Below are 17,370 nucleotides of genomic sequence, written 5' to 3' on the forward strand. Positions count from 1 at the left end.
CTGTATGTTAGTTTATTAAACCACAGTTGACCTGAGATGCAATTAGGATTTGACATTTTTCCATACTTAGTTCACAAGTTTATTATGAAAAACACTGCAGTTCTGTCCCGCAGTAACATTGTTTTACAGAAAAAAACAGTTCTGTTTAAAGTAATTCACTATCCTTGGACAATTACAAGGGACAATATGGTAGGGCAAAGAGTGGAAAAGGGAACTGAGTGCAGACAAAAAAAAAAAAAAAAAAATCAATACAATTAAGTTAAACAGTATTCCCTGAAAATAAAACAAACAAACAGTTTCAGAACAAATATGAGGCCTTGGTACTTATTTTAAAAATGTACTTTAAGCTTCAATGATTGTTTGCTGCTACCCTTATCTACAGTCATGCTGAATAAAGCTATAGCTAAATGGAAAGTTAAATGTATTCACGAGGTGTTAATGTCTACATCTTATTATTTGCAGTCTCTCAGAGAAAGCAAAAGTAACTACAAATAGCGCTATGCCAGAAACTGGTTTCTTGACCAACAATGTTGCTTCAGCATGCAATGAACTGGTTCATTCTAAAGTGGTCACAGTTGTTGACGACAAGAGGCTTTGTATTTGAATATGGCACGTCTTTTGGTCCATGTGAAAACAAGTTTGAATGTTAAATATTTTCTGACACTTTGGAGTTACTGTTGCTCTTCCCATTTTCTTTAGGTCAACATATGGTTCATGGCAATACTGTACAGGTCTAAAATCTCTTTACAGGAAGTAGTCTGGGGTGCGACGAGTAACATGCGGTTCACCTCTACGCGGTGCTGGATCAAACTGCAAACTGAAAAGCGCAGATATTAATGAAACCGCAAGAGTTCGGTTCACATTCAGGTATGCTTTATAGGTGAATTACAGTAGAGTGGTCTTAACACAGGTACGTCTTTCCAAGTTTTTTCAACCAATTAAAGTCTTGTTCTAGAACAAGTGTTTAACTTCTACCACTCCTTCTACTAGTATGTATTTATACTACCCATATTTTAAACTCCTCTTATGATTCCTACTACGGACTGCAGAGAAATGAATCTTAGCTTTAAGACTCAAATTGGTCAAGCATTAGTATACATTTAGAAAGTTCAAGCCTTCAGTCAGTGTCAAAGGGGGCAGTTTACACAATGCTTTTGCCTCATTTACTAGTAAAGTTGTTGCTGAGGTGATTAGAAACCTCATTAAAAAAGCCAACATCCTAACATCTGAAGAATTCAAAGATTCCAAAAGATTCGAAGATTCCAAAAGCCTCTGGCCCTAGACTGACAGGAGGGCATTACCTCAGATGTGACAGAGTACTCCTACTCTCAAGTCACATACCTCTAGTATTTCATTAAACTGCAGTTATACAAAACAAAAACGAGGAGTCTCACTTTAATCTGACAGACAAGATGTCAACAACTGTTCCAGATATTTGACTCCAAGACTTTAGATGCATCTAACCCAACAATTCCACATTCACTTCACCTCCCAAAAAGCGTATAGGGAAAAACCATGCCTTAACACAATAATTAAGTGGTATCTTGCTACAGTAACTATCTGAAAATCATGGGCAATGTAAATCTCATTTTTAAACATACTTACAAGGAGTATTTTAGAGTATCATCAAGTTCCATAATTGCAGCCTGGTTGCCACAACGGTAGCAATAATTTGGAGCACTGAAAATTGTTACTACATTCCGATCATGGCACCAGTTATACCCCTGGAGAGGAAAAAAAAAAAAGAAAAATTATGACAGCCAAGTTCATTTGTTGTATCCCATATCACCACCTGACTACTAAACTGAATTTTTAACGCACAAAATCCTAACTGGCATTCGTAGTGTCATTTTAAATAAGATTAAGGCTGTATCTTTATTTGTCTTCTCGAGAGAAAAAGGGTAAAAAAGGAATTTTGGCCTTCCTATGTTGCTTCTTACTAGTAAGCATGAGCTAAACATATTTAAAAAAATCAGCAACAATTCTCCATAGCATTAAAAAAATTACAACAGCAATTCTGAAGTAAAGAATCTATTCTGAATCTTCAGCTGCGATCACCAAACCAGAATCCAGATATACATTTAAAAATCTTAACTGCGAGGGATAACTAGAGACTAAGAACAAAAACATGCATCCAAGGTAAAAAGGAAAAATACATCTTTTTTTCGAGGCACACATATTGGTGTGCATTTTCTTATCAAGGGACTCAGCATTTATGTTTAAGAACCTTTTTATCTACACAGAAATGCAGTACCGCATCTACTATTAAAGTCTGTTTTGGACATCACTGCAAATTTTCAGAAAAAAGCCCAAAATACAGGTTAGTCCACTGTCAAACTAAGAAATTCCTTTAGTAGCACATGAATACTGTCAAAGGAAGACTCGCAGCTGGATCATCAGTTGTCACAGCAGCACACGCACATCTCTGACACACAGAGTACGGTATTAACGCACCAACTATGCAATCCAGAGTTTAAACGCACAGGCTATCCTGCTTACCTCCATTACCAATTGATGAGCTCTTGAAACCAACGTAAGGCCATTAGCATGGTTAAAGGTTTCTGAAATATCCTGTCCAAACGTATAACCTGCACCTCGAGGAGAAATTCCCCAGCCACCACGATCATCTGGATCTGACCATAGCAAGTCACACATTGGACCCTGTAAGAGATGCAGATGTTTCAGAAACAGAGACCCCACAGAAAACCTACACGCACACCACCCCTGCACAACTTGCTGCAGCATCTCTTTAAGACTTAAAAAAAAAATGCCTATCAACTACAACAGCTAGTGCCGTAAACACTTGAAATATTATCAAGAAGTTAATCTGAATGAAGAACTTTCATAGTAGTTCTCACCTTGGAGATCATTAAGTGGTACCTGTTGAGATTCTAGGCACACTAAAATATGCTTCTTTCTTTAGGCAAGAACATGCCCCTTACTTTTCCTTCAAAGAACTAGAACAGGAAGACAGGCACTTTCATATTGCTAAGTTGTTCAGAATTTCATTTTCAGCCTGTGTACTCAAATACCCAACATATGCCGAGTCATGAATCCCACCATGAGTTTAGAAAATTATTTTTCAGTACCTCATGGGGAACTTCCTGCAAGCGATCAAGTGCTCTGATGTGATCCAGTGTATCTATCGATGGAGAGAGGCCACCATGTAGACAGAAAATCTGGAAGAGTTAGATATATAAAGTTTATTGCATTCATTTACATTAATTATATCTCTGCAATTATAACTGTTTAGTATAAATGATGAGGAGAAAATCTGCAAGAGATTCCTTTAGAGCTGAGAGCTGATAGAATACAGTGTTAACAGCTCCCTTTACAAGTAGTAACATTTAACTTTGTAAAATTTCAACATACCTGGCCATCCACCAAGGCAGTTAGAGGCAGGTAATCAAAAAGGTCTGTAAAGTATTTCCAAACATTTGCATTTCCGTATTTTCTTAAACATTCATCATAGAAACCATATACTTGTGTGATTTGCCTGCTTTCATGGTTCCCTCGAAGAATTGTGATACGTTCACGGTAACGGACCTAAACATAATAGTTTACTTTAGAGGCATCAAAATACGTATGTCTTCCGGAAAAAACAGAATTTGCACCCCTCGCCCCCTGTCATATGTCAATAAAGCAATAAAACCCAAACCCTTTTTAAGAAGATTCAATTATAACCTTTGAGAAAAGAAGGAATAATTCATTCACATCTTCAGCTGCCAAATACTTTTGAGATTAATTACAAATTTATTCATTGTTACTGGTGGGCTTCACTATACCTGTGCATTAAGCTGATCTCTCCAAGCAAATTCTTAAAGATTGCTACTTAGGCAAGTAAAAAATAAATACAGCACTCATTTTAGAAAAAGTTCAGGCTTGCACCTGAACGTTACTTTTCTCTTCAGAAGTATCTTAGAAAACTAAGACAGCCAACATTTCATGTTTTGTGCCTATAATATCAATGTAGTGCAAATCATAATACCTATTAAGTGTAGTCAGGATAGTAATTATATATGTTTTATACAGAACTGTACAGCTGAGAAGAAAAGTTACCTTAAGAGCTACAAGCAATGTGACTGTTTCGACTGAATAATAGCCTCTGTCAACATAGTCCCCCATAAACAAATAGTTTGTATCTGGTGATTTGCCTCCAATTCTGAAAAGTTCCATGAGGTCGTGAAATTGTCCATGGACATCTCCACAGACTGTGACTGGACATCGCACTTCTTGTACATTAGATTCTTTTGTCAAAATTTCTTTAGCCTATGAAACAAAAAACACAGAAATTGTGAGTTTGTCTACAAACAGTCATTTTATTCCAAGTATGTTCCATCACTTCCAGCTCTCTGCTACCTGCCCTTTTTATCAACTCTTGTCCCTTCCTTGTCTGAAGCACCTGGGATAAGAGTTTACCTTTACTTAAAATTGTGCTTTATGCAATGCTGTATTAGTAGCAGATTTTTGTTTTGGTGTTTTTCTCCCTTCTGGAGGAGGGTAATTTTAGAATTAACTTCCAGCATAGGAAAAAAAACCAACAACACTCAGACTTTTTTGAATCCAAAATCATGCCAATGTCTTATCTCCAACCCTCCAAAAGCCTGAACTCAGACATGGCCAGACCCAAGACTCTCCCTCTGGGAGGTGAACACAGCCGTATCAGCTAGCAAAAGCTCCCAGAGTTCTACGCTTCAGACATCCCGCGTCAGCAGACAGTTTGCCACCCATCTATACATACATCTTGGAATGCAAAGGCAGAGAGTCCTACACGATGCAGAAGTGAGAACGTACCTAACATCCAGTGGTATCAGCAATTGCAGAGCAGGCGGTTTACCTGCACAAGCTTTCAAGTTTTGCGCTTAAGTACACACGAGTAACACCGAGTTGTGTCTTTATAAATCTAAGTAGGGGAACACCTTTGTTGTCACCATTTTTTCAATAAAATTGTGTACATAAAGGTTGCAAAGGCAATTTGTATGAAGAAGCACAAGCTAAATATGGCATCAGAAAGGTAATTTTGAAATAATGTAAGAATTCCTTAATCTAACCATCACACTGCCAGTTGCAGTTTGTTCTCAGAAGTCACCAATCACATGCCACAATAATTTTCTAAATCAAGAGGGTATTAGAAATAAAAATAGTAACAAGTTTACAAGTTACCATCTACAAAGACTTCCATGCCTTTCAAGCGCCAATGTTCCTATTCGAAAAGGATCCCTTTTTTACCTCATTACCAGAATGACAAGAGAATATTTAAAACCTATATTCTGTTTTATAATCCAGGATGCCTACAAGACTTGCAGAAACAGCACCAAATACCACCTATGCACAGGCCACGCTGAATCCGAAATATTCTGAAGCACACATCGATAAGAGACAGGTGGAAGAGCAACACCACATTCATTTTAGGCTCACTTTTCCTAACTTTATCAAACCTAACCTGACAAGTAAAGCAGCATACTCATTTGGGGTGGGGGGGTGTCTGCTAAGCAAAGAAGTATTTTGAGACACTAGAAAAAATTCATCATAATCTGAAGAGCATTAGATTTTTAAAAGGTTAGGAAAGAAACATTTGAAGTTAAAATCTAAACAGTATATTAAATACTGGGTATTGATATGAGCCAAGCTATTAAGAAACTTGCTGCTGTGTCCAAGTTTCCACCCTATTCATGAAGCCATTAGCTGGACAGTGACTGACCCCCCCACCCCCAAAAGTGGTCTCACTGTTCCGGCATATTGTCCAGGCTCACCACCATGGTCACCACTTCAAACAAAAAAAAGTGCCAGCAACACATAGCTTAATGATGGAGATGGACAAAATTCAACATTTCACTCAGCACTGGAAAGAAATGCAAAAATGCAATCATGGTTAAGCACCCTGCACAGCACAGAGCTTTAGATATTACAGCATGAGCAACAGTTAAATCACTCCGCAGACATATTTACGTCAAAAGTCAATCTCATATGACAGTTTCCACTCATGCTGTGTCTAGTACTAAAGATAGGTCATTGCTGGCTTGTGGTAGATGCTAAAAGTGTAGATTTATTTTAAGATAGCCTGACTTAAGTTCATTTTAATGCAGTGACACTCACCGGATGTTTTGAAGGTGTTTCAACAGCCTTAGCCTCTTCTAATATGCTATTACATTCAAAGCATTAGCCATCTTAATTCTCCTTTTGACAGAGAACATTGCAGATACTTACAGCGCTTCAATATAAAAAAAACCCCTACTCTTTAATTTAGAATGTTTTCTATTGCCTTATTTTCTTAACACACTGGAAGCATTGCACAAAGAATGCAGCATTCCTTTTTCATCAAAGGTATGCAACGTTTATGCTGACCAAGATTAAAATGGCATAGTTCTCAGCAACGGAGTTGTTGCTTCCTCAGTTCCTGAAATATTAAATCACTCAGATATGCATATGACCAAACACGTAGATAAGTCAGACAGCTACTCTGATGGAAAAAGACTGTTCCAGGTCAACTTGCAAAACAGCAATCTCTATTTAAATCCTGCAGTGAAGGAATGCTGGTGCAGGGATTTCAATATTTCCACATTCTGAAACTAGTTCCATGATATACGGCCTCACAAACTGCTTAGCCCATTTACAGTCTTATGTCCCATAGCATTAACAGTGGCATATACTGAAGCGCTTAAGCAATTTCCTTGCCTCTACAAAGGAGCTTCAGCAGAGCTGGAAGTGGAAAAAAAAATAACACCCTGAAAACAAGGCACCAACAAGTGGTCTGTCAACCATACCCCAAATTTCCACATTAATTCCTACAAAAGAGTAAAGCAAAAATTGTTTTAATATACTGTAACATAACAAAAACACCAGTTGGTAAGACAACAGTATATGTAATATTACAATTTCAGAATTCAAGTTGCACAAAAGTTAAGCTATCACTAATATTACTGAAGTATCTGTGACCCTGACTTTGTACTGGACCACACACCGCCCTGTGCAACCTCTTCTGGTTCCACTCCCTCTTTATTGATCCCTTCCCCAAGATCCACGATGATGCTACTTGCCCAGCCACATCATGCAACTCCCTCCCTGTCCATCCCCATCCATCCATCCATCCATCCGTCCCGCCAACCCACTGGGCTTCCCACCAGCAGCTCTCCTAACACTTTCGCAGGGAAGGAAGCAGCAGAGCATTTCAGCAGCCTTCAACACAAAACGGCGTACTCCTTGGTCAAACCACCTGAAGAGGGAGAACTAGGGAAGAGGGACACACGCCTGATTCCTTGTACTTCAAAAACCCAGTGACCTACTGCCAAGAAGGATAATAGTGCAATACCTTTGCAGTATTTTGACACCAACATTTTGAAACATCCAGGTTTCATTGCCTATCGCTAGCATAAACAGTTACGCAATTCTGAAAGAGATTTTTCTTGAACGCTTATTCGTGCTTTTATTTCTCAGTCTTTTTTAAGTTCTTAACAATTCTTAATATTAAGACAGCCCAAACTTCTGTATGTCTTCAATCCTCATGAGTACCCTACACCACAGAAAGTTTAACTTGTGATGGCATTCTATAATTTAAAAAAGGTGAATAAACTTAAGCAAAAGCTTGATGTCAACAGCATACTACATTATAATTATAAGACCCTATCTCCAAATCAGCTTAACTAGTTTTTCAGCCCTACAGACTCCGATTTCAAAACCAAGTGCAAATGGATACAGATTAAGACTGAAAAGAACTCATTATTCCAAACTGATAAACGCTAACTTTGCAGCCAAGCACCAATAAAGTCTAATGCAGAAAAAACATGTAGCTGTAAGACACAGTTGCACAAGAAAAGCATAAGAAGAACTAGGTAAAATGCTGTCATAAACAACAATTGACAAGGTGGAAAGTCACGTATTTTACGTCAAGCAATCTCAAAGTTCAAACAATAAGCACATATCAAACACACTTCAGCTTAGTCACAGTGACTGGAATTCGTTCCTATTTGATATCTGAAATATTGGCTTACTCAGCCATTTCTCTGGAAAGAGGCAATTTGTACAATCCCAAAACACCCAAAAGACAACAAGAATAAAATGAACATTAGGTTAAACACGCAAGAAAACAACACATTTTCACTTTATTGTAAAGCAAGTAGTACTGCATAAAAATACAACCTAGTATTAAAGAATTAAAACATTTCTGGACTGCTGCACATCTTCTAAATGGCCAGACAAACAGTAAAGCAGTGTTTTGTTGCCTTTGTTTACAAAGTACATCTTTTATGCAAAACACTGTTCTTAAAATACAAAGATTAGCTTCATTGTTTTAAGACAATGCAAGATCCAAGTGTAAACTCTGCATTTTATAATGAACAGTCAGGGATAAGAATTATAAAAACTGCATGACCATTAAAGCTACTACCATATGATTTTCAGATCTTCACCATTTCATTTAATGAGATGCAGTGGTTATATGCATGCAGAGGTATCTCCTATTTCCCCTGGTCACTGCATATATTTTTATCCTATATGCCACAGATTAAGGCTGAGTCATAAATGCCATAAAGGCTATCATCCATCCACTCTCTCAACTCACTCTACGCTGAGGACAAGTGAGTTTCCCTCATTAGCACAGTCTATCATCAACCTTGCCTCACAGAATTCAAGTGGTCCATTTCTAAAAAGTCCTCTGAATTCATCTGTACCCAAATTCCTTTGTGTTTCCAGAACATGCCAGTTATTTCTCAATTACTCCTACCCTTTCTTAGATCCATACATTCTAGCAGGAGCTCCAACAGCTCAAACCAAATACCTACCCTGAAAAACTCTGGGGCACATCGGAAAAAAAAATGCAGTAAAACATTACTGTGCCTTTGTAGAATCGTAGAACAATACTTGAAACTGCTGCATAGCAGCGAACCAGTGCTATAAAGCACTTATCAAAAGATTACCACTAACTCAGTAAAGGAAATACAACCATTATTTTAATTAGACAACATTGCTCCAAAGTCATGGTTGCAGATGGTGATGTGTCATTCTTGGCAGACCAGAATTCACACCTGCAACCCACCATGCTGTCTAGTAAAGTGTGTGTTGAGAAGCATCCACTGTAACCAAGAAAAAAAAAAAGGTATCTGCAGTTACCATAAAGATATTTTTATGAGATCGAAGACTTCAACCACACCCATAATTTCCTGTCGTCAAGATGCACAGGATGTGACTAAAGGCACAATGACCAGCTAATTGGGATGAATACTGGTTTTAGCTGGCCAAACATTGTGGCCTGGAAGAGATTCCAGTTCCAAGCAAAGTCACCCATTACAGTCAGCAAGTCTTCTGCAGAGTGAATACATTTGTTTCCTTCAATTTAAGGGTTTCCCTCCAATTCTTACTTGCAGAGGAAAGAGAACATGTTCAGACAAAAGATGGGCTCACCATTTTTAGACCAAAAGGTATTTTCATTCACTGTCTGACATTTTAAACAAAACTAGAGAAATGAGGCCTCCAATATCACCCTTCTGTGAAGAAGGTACGACAGCCGTCAGATTATACATGGCACAAATTGGAAACTGATTTATGCTGAACTTCAGAATCCACCAAGGAGTTCAATGTAAATGTATAAGTAGGAACAAAAATTAAAATACAAAGCTCCCTACTGACATTTAATTATTTAGTATTCCAAAGTAAGTAAAACCAGGATTTCTATCCACATAGAAGAAGCCACAGCAGCAAAATACTCTTTTCCCAGGACTGAAACAGAAGATAACCGATCTGCTTTCTCTCTGGTTTTGTGACTAGCGCCTATACCTCTGTTTCTAACCTCTTTCACTACTGGCAATACTGAAAGTTTAGAACTCAGAGAAGGAAAACAAGGGCATGCCTGGTCAGAGTCACAATGCAGCTCCTGAGAGCACCTGTGTCACGATGTGGTCACTACATTTGTAGCCCTTAATTTTCTTGGAATAGGGCAAGTAGAACTAACAAATGAACTTGGAAGTTTTACTTTAGTCCAAAGGGCACAAAATGAAAGTTTAGTAACTTATTTATCAATGACTATTTGTCAGTGAACAAGAACAGGCAATTAACTAACCAAAAAAGCATAAAATCCAACCAGCTTTGTCCTTCACAACACACAGCAAAGTACCCTTGTTCACTGCTCCACAACTCAGCAACAACTGCTCCCTTACTCTTTTAGCAATTCTTGTTTGGTTAGAAGAGAGTCCAGCTAAACACAAGATGTTAGCCAACCAAAAGATCAATCCTAATGCCAGTACTGCATGTAAGATTAAATGAGAACCACCTTCCTTATTCTCCTGTAAATTCTAGAAGCTCTACCAAGAAAGCAGTAGGCAGTAAAATTTTGCCAAATAATCCTCTGCTCTTTTGTATTACAAAGCAATGACTGATAACATTTGCAGCCTTGATAGTCCCCTCAAAACTTCAATTTGGAAAAATCATTAGCAGTCTTACATACTTAGCGTAACTGAAAGGCCTGTTCTTTCCCTCAGAGGCAGACCTGGGAGAAGGAAAGGGGAACTGCCATAAAACGATCCGTAGTTGACAAGACCAGATGAAAAAAGAGGATAGGAAGGGGCTCCTCTGAAAGAACGCAATGTCATTATTTTGCTTCATACAAAAGATCTTACTGTCTTTAGCTTTGAATTAAAAGAAAAACAAAGTCTAAAGAAATCTTTTTTTTTAAATATAAGAGGCCAAATAGCTCAGGAAATCCAGATGCCTTCCTCTCTACATGGGAGTTCCAAGAAACACAGCAACAGTAGTAATGCATGAAGCTGCCCACTTACACGGAGATGGTCTTCAGTCCCCTCTGTAGAACAAGTTGCATTTATTTTGTATCATTCAAGTTGTTAAAAAAAGAAATAGGCTAAAGCTATTCCCAACTAGTTGCGCCTGATATCTGCATGTCCAGCTTCATGTAATAAATTCAAAAGGTTTTCAACCCTTTTGCTCAAGTAACTCCAACCACAGATAGGCACGGTCATGTTAAAGGTATGGTCAGGATACCACCTGGAGGATGGGGTAGGCACGTGTGTCACAAGAAATATACTTCAAAACCAACTAGCAAGCATGTAACACCTATATTGGAAGGTATTTTCAATATACCCAGCAGAAATATTGGAGACCTGACTAGTGAGCAATTGAGCTCCACTATGTATTCTTTAGCCAGGAATAAACTGTTTTTCCAGCTTCACATACTACCTAAAGAAAAGGAACCAAGGGCAACAACTGTGTTACTGAATATAGGTGCTGTGTTTAAGGGTCCCTAAGTGAGGATGGAAATTCAACCACTGCTCTTTTGATCCCCTTCACACAGCCTTTTGTACAAGGCCTCCTCAACTCACGCCAGACACAGCCGGACAGGTTAGGTTATTACACTGTTTAAGGCAGCCCAGATGACTAACTGAAAATGGCTAGGGAGCAATCACAGAGCAGCACTGTCATCAGATCTCAGCAGGCAAAGCCTCACCACAGGTAGATTTGGAGGAGGACATCAATCTACAGCCTCATCCGTGTCCCGAGCCTTAAACTGGTAGAACTCAAGTAGGAACTTGCTCTGACTTAGAGTGCTTACTTCTGTTATCTTAAGCTATGCCCAAAATAACTTCTAAAACAACACAAAAATATCTTTCACTTCTATTTGATCACAACTAATGTTGTAATTAAAAAAAAAAACAAACAAAAAAACACCTAACTGCCAGCACAACTCAATTTTACAGAATTTCCTAGAATTGAAAAAAATTAGAAAGCTGCTGATGCTACAAGAATTGGCACATACAAGACTAAATTCTCATACGCACATCAAAACGTTAGAAGTATAATCAGGACTAGGCAAGAAGGCTGGCAAGGCTGACACTTCAAATGCCTTTTGTGTAAAGAGACAATTTCCATTTTATATTACCAACCATCACACACACAAAAAAAAAGAAACAGAACACTGGGAGTGAAAGGATCTTTTTTTGTGGAAGTGTTCCAGAATAATCTAAAATACAGTTATTAAAATGTCACAAAAAGCTTTTCACAATCCACCTGTAACTCTTCAGAGACAGAAGGTATAACTATGTGCACCCATCAATGGCTCGATCCCCAAGTACGTTCAACAAAGCAGTAGCAAAGGAGTCCTAAACCATCTTCTGGTCTCCCACAGCCCCTGGAACAACTGAAGAGGGCCCTCCCACCACTGGCAGTAGTTTAAGGGTTTCCTTGTTAGCGAACAGAGGAGGCAATACAGTAGCAAGGAGGAACTGAAATGCTGTGCCTCCCAGACCCATGTGCACCTTCTGCCAGGAGTAGGGATGGAGGGACACAGAGCTTGTCCAATACACAGCCCACCGCACAGAAACTCTCACTGGCTGGGAATTCTGTCAGGGCAGGTTTTTCAGTTGATTTACAGCCAGTTCAGACAAACATTCACTTTTACAAGCATCCTAGTTTGAAGAATAGTTCTATGCGATGGTTACATGTAAAGATACGGGAATGCAAACGCTAGCTAATGGAAAATCCCTTGCAAACATGGCTGGGGACAGTTTAAAACATTCAATTCTGGGCAAAAATAATCAGCTAAGAAAGGTAACTCCCCAACAATAGAGGGGGCAGAAGGGAACATGTGCCTCTCTGTCTGAAAAAGAAGCAGGGCAGACATCTCAGGGCACTAACAGGTTAAAAGACAGGAGATTCACAAAACTTGCCAGTCCTATGCATTAGAGGAATTGAACTCGCGGGGGCGGGGAGCAGTGTTGACCCAAATGAAAGCTTCATCAGTAACATAACTGCCCTCCCAGGACTAAGGCACTTAACACAAGCTGACTGAGTTCAAGCAGCTCACACAGCTGCAGCGGTACATGCATGTTTGGTCAGTTCTCATCTGCCATCAGTCTCGGAAAGTCTAACTTGAAAGATATGGTATTAAACAAAGGTGGAAGTTTTGCAACAGAAAAATAATTAGAAAAACGCGCCATTAACAAGGTACATACCAGAGAACAGTATGGCCCAGAAACATATTTATACTATGAAAATCAGCACGGGTGACAAATCAAAAAGCAAATGTAACCAAGATCATTGTTACAGATCAAAAGCTGGAGGAGACTAGTAATTCAAGTACATGGGAAGAGAACCTTGAACGCTCTACGCAGCATATATAAGCAAATTGCCTTCTTTTTCTAAAAACCATATGCCATGTTCAAACCCACTTCATTACAGACTAGTATTTCCAGGGGAGAGACTCTGATACCTCTCTCCCCACCTGCACTACATACCTTCTGAAATAACCAATGGAGACTCCATCCACAAATTCAACTCATTCCTTTGTGCATTTTTAGACTGTCATCCCACCTTCCTGAGCAATGTACCACACCCCCCTCTCCTGTGGTAAAGGGCATTTTTACACCACAGCGAGGAGACAAGACCACTGCCTTCTACCCTCACAAAGTATGGAAATGAACAGTACTCCAAAGCAGCATCCTTTCATTCAAAATGGCCAGCGGAAAAACCCTCACCTGGCAATAAAGGACTTCCTTTCTCCTCTGTTCACAGACAACAGTCAATAAACAATTCAGTGTTAACAGGATAAACACTGCTGATACGTAACAGTGACTAAGTGGTGTGCATTTTTACCGCTTCTTCAAAACTTACACTTACCAAATCCTTAAGCAAAACACGCACAATTGGTTGCACAACTGATGTACCATAAAATACATAGCACATATTAAGCCTAAAATAACTGCCACTCAGAGGTTCATATTTTTTCAAATCATCTGTGAAACTATTATGTATTATTCATGGTTACAAATTATTCCTAGACTTAGGAGACATTTCTGCCCAGTTACCACCATCACCCAGGTAACCAGGCGCAAGGTAAGAGGCACTAAGAAAGTAACTGGGATGCATGAATGGCCACACTTAATTATTATGTTTGCAAATAGCTGTTATGTTCTTTAGATATCAATAGTGAAACACAAGAGAGCCCTTAGGCTTATTCTTATTAGACAGGCACCAGTCTGCACACATGAAGTCCCAGCAGATCAAGAAATACCAGTCAGGAAGATCATCCAATCACACAGTGTTTGAAATCTCACCAAGATTTTTTTTTTTATTTATTTGTTTATTTTAACTAGCCCTAGCTACAAGTCAATGTGGTGAAGAATGACAGTTTATACCTAGTAGGGTCTTTATCTGTCCTTTGGAACAGTAGCTATATTTGACACTGTCCTTAACACATTAAACTATTTATGGAAAAACGTAACCTTTGGGTGTGATTACATCCACGAAACTACTTAAGACAATCAAAACTCGGCGAAGTTTCTGAGAGTCAGTGCTGGAAGCATGGAAACACGTTAAAGCGAATGCTGTCCCTCAGCAGGAGGGCACAGAATTCAACTAATGCCCTGCTTTCACGAATATGGCTTCCCACTTGAGGGGGCAGAGACGACTTCATGGAAAACTCAGACTTCGGGGGCCTACTTCCAATTCCCTGCATCAGCAACCGTGCAGAAACTTAACTACTCTTAGCAGGAAGTCCCAGTAAATCCACCTGTAGTCACCAGCAACAAATCACCTTTCCTTAACATAAACAGCCATGTGGCTGTACTCTGCAAAGTGCTGACCGCAAACCCGTCAGAGATAGGGAATTTCAGCTCACGCACAGTGTCACGCTACCCGGGGAAATACTACCTTTGGTCTGGAGCTAGCTCATATCCATCCAACTTGAGGCAAAGAGGTTACTGATAAGTGATATTTTTCAGGTACGCTTCTCTCACACATTCTTGTGGTCTCTCGTCTCAAAACAGAGCAGTTAGACACACAACTTTCTGTCACCTTTCCTTTTATCTACCATTATTTTAGTGACAAGCATTAAGCATTTATCCAGAAATACAGCTCATTTCCATTCTTCACTGGGGAAAAATGAAAATGTCATCTTGCACAATAATGATGACTGGAACTACAGTTATCTTCTGTAAGGAATTTCTAATGGTATGCCTACTCCTCGCCTATCGAAAACTCCCAGTAAATTGAAAGCTTTTTGTATATTCCTCACACTCCTGCAAGTTACCATACAAGCTTACAAAACACACCCGCTCATGCTGTATTCAGGACCCCGTACCAGCATCGGTTTATCAATGACAGCAAGTGGAATACTCGCCTCTCCAGCAAAGCAATACAAGGAGGAAGCTGGACCGCTGTCATTGGAGATACACATGAAAAAGAGTCAGGCAGCGACACGGCCACTTGCTTGCAACACAATTTAAAAGACACAAACTGCATCAAATAGTAACAATTTTAAATTGCTAGAACACTAGGCAACTAAAATTTGTACTCAAGCGACAACCCGTCTGGCCAAAAATACTGCAAGCTCTTTAGTAAGTTCATGGACAGTCCTCTGGAAACAATTTGCTTCCAAAACAACATGCTGTAGTATTTGAAGGCATGATGCCAAATTTAGAATATTCTAATTACTTCTCGTGGCAGGTACGCAGCCTTCTTCAGAACCCAGTACATCAGTACCTTCCTATATTCCTTAACTTCTAGTTCCCAAACAGTCCACAAGTATTACTTCCTTCAGTCTAGAAAGGTAGGAATACAACCAAAAAAACTGCTCAGCTATTAAGTTACACCCAGAATTAGAATCCAATTGGAAAATGCAGCTGGATGCTGCTAGAACAATTTTTTTTCCTTGAATTTCCAAAAGGCAATCTATCCTGGGCTGATTTTAAGACCTCTCTAAACTATAAATGCCTCAATTAACACAGACATCTAAGTCTCAACATTTTCAATCCGTCACCGTAAAAATAAATAGATCTATGGGATCTCAACTGTGTATTCTGTGAATTTCATGAAACCCAGAATCTTACCCAGGAAAAAACAAAGTCGCAAAGCTAATCTACCCTTCAATTCGTTATAAACGCGTCTGTGCTTATTTGTACCATGAAAAAAAAAAAATTTCAAAGCTGTTACGTTCAAGCGGCAGCTCTTTACCCCGTGTAGTTTTCAAGTGATTACCATAAGCTTTTATTTTCATTGTGATAACTTAAGACTTTTGGGGCTGCTTTAAGATTTTAGCCGTATCACGACAGTAAGTCGCGTCGATTCACGCGCGACCCTTCGCACACGACGGCCGCCCGGGCCGGCAGCCGCGACCCGGCCCCCCCGCCCAGCCAGGGCCGCCCCGGGGCGGTCGCGCCAAGCGGGGCCCGTGGAAGGGCCGGGGCCGGCGCAGCGCCGCCCGTCCGGGGCCCCCCGCACCCCCGGGATGGCGGCCGCGCTCGGGGGTCTCTCCCGAGAATCCCGGCCGCGGCGCCATTTTAGGAGGCGATGAAAAGGCGGGAGGCGGAGCCAGGCTCCCAGCGCAGCGAGAGGGGGCGCGGACCCGCCCGCGGCTCGCCCGGCTCCCCGGCCCGCTACCCCCGCCGGCGGGTCGGGCGCCAGCCAGCCCCGCGGAGCCACCCGAGAGGCCCCGGCCCGCCGGCCCGCTCTCCCCGACGCCTCTTCCCGCGTCCCCCCCCCGCGCCTCCCCGGCGCAGAGGCGCCTCCCCCGCCCGGCAGCACCTTCCCCGGCTCCCCGGCCGCTCGCCTTCCCGCCGAGAGGCCGCCCCGGCCCCGCGGGCTCCCCCACCGGCCGCCGCCTCCCCGCAGCGCCCCGGCCCCTGCCCCCAGCGCCTCCCCGCAGCCCCTCGCCCGCCGGCGGGGAGCGGCCCCGCCGCCGCCGCCCGCTCGCTCGCCGCCCCTCACCTTCTCGCAGAGGCTCTTCACCTGCCCCTCGGAGAGCTGCTTGCACTCGTTGAGCTGCTCCACCCACTGGTCGAGCTCCTTGGTGAAGACCTTCTCCTCCATCCCGCTCTCCCCCTCCTCCTCCTCCTCCTCCTCCTCCTCACCGGCTGCTGCCGCACCGCCCCGGAGGCCCCTCCGATCCGCGCTCCCAACGGGCGGCAGCGGCGGCCGCGACGCGGCAGAACAGGGCAGGAGGCGGCGGGTGCGGAAGCGGCCCGGGGCGCTGCGCTCTCCGCTGCTGCGGCGCTGCCGCCCGCTCCCTCGCACCAGACCGTGTAATGGCCGCCGCTCCTGACGTCACCGCCTCGGCTTCCACTACGGGGAGGGGGCGGGAGACGCCATGGGAGGCAACGGCGCCTGCGCGGCCGCTGGGCGGGACCGCGCCTGCGCGCTGGCGGGGCCGAGCCGGACCCGCCCGACCGGCGGGGCGGCGGCGGCGGCGGGATCCAGCCCGGAGGCGCCTGCGCCTGCGCAGCCCCGCGCGGCACAAAGCGGCGGGGGCGGCCGGGAGGGGCTTTGCCCGCCCGCCCGGTGGGGGCAGCCGGCCTCCCCCGCCTCGGCGGCGCTGGGCCGGCGGTGCTGCTGAGGGCTGGCTCCCTCCTCAGCGGGGCTCCGCTTCAGGGGGGC

The 17,370-nt window shown here is 42.2% G+C and overlaps 1 protein-coding gene across 1 annotated transcript; it reads right to left on the bottom strand.

The window, feature by feature from the left end:
• Positions 1-65: 65 nt before the first annotated feature.
• PPP2CA (protein phosphatase 2 catalytic subunit alpha) lies at positions 66-17,043 on the bottom strand. Its single transcript, XM_087753971.1, has 7 exons — positions 16,705-17,043; positions 4,060-4,269; positions 3,373-3,546; positions 3,090-3,179; positions 2,500-2,661; positions 1,606-1,724; positions 66-817 (listed from the first exon to the last, which is right to left on the bottom strand). The coding sequence occupies exons 1-7, from the start codon at positions 16,804-16,806 to the stop codon at positions 745-747; spliced, it is 930 nt and encodes a 309-aa protein (XP_087610097.1). The 5' UTR covers positions 16,807-17,043; the 3' UTR covers positions 66-744.
• Between the last annotated feature and the right edge of the window lie 327 nt (positions 17,044-17,370).

The sequence above is a fragment of the Nipponia nippon genome, unplaced genomic scaffold, assembly GCF_047370975.1.
Source record: "Nipponia nippon isolate SJK-2023a ecotype South Korea unplaced genomic scaffold, ASM4737097v1 scaffold_17, whole genome shotgun sequence".
Lineage (NCBI taxonomy): Eukaryota > Metazoa > Chordata > Aves > Pelecaniformes > Threskiornithidae > Nipponia > Nipponia nippon.

Excerpts from the sequence above, each read along its gene's own strand:
- PPP2CA (XM_087753971.1), bottom strand. The coding sequence starts at position 16,806 with ATGGAGGAGAAGGTCTTCACCAAGGAGCTCGACCAGTGGGTGGAGCAG. Across the intron at positions 2,662-3,089 it reads TGCAGGAAGTTCCCCATGAG|GGTCCAATGTGTGACTTGCT; the intron begins GTACTGAAAAAT and ends CATCTCTTACAG. Across the intron at positions 818-1,605 it reads GATACTCTAAAATACTCCTT|TTTGCAGTTTGATCCAGCAC; the intron begins GTAAGTATGTTT and ends TGCGCTTTTCAG.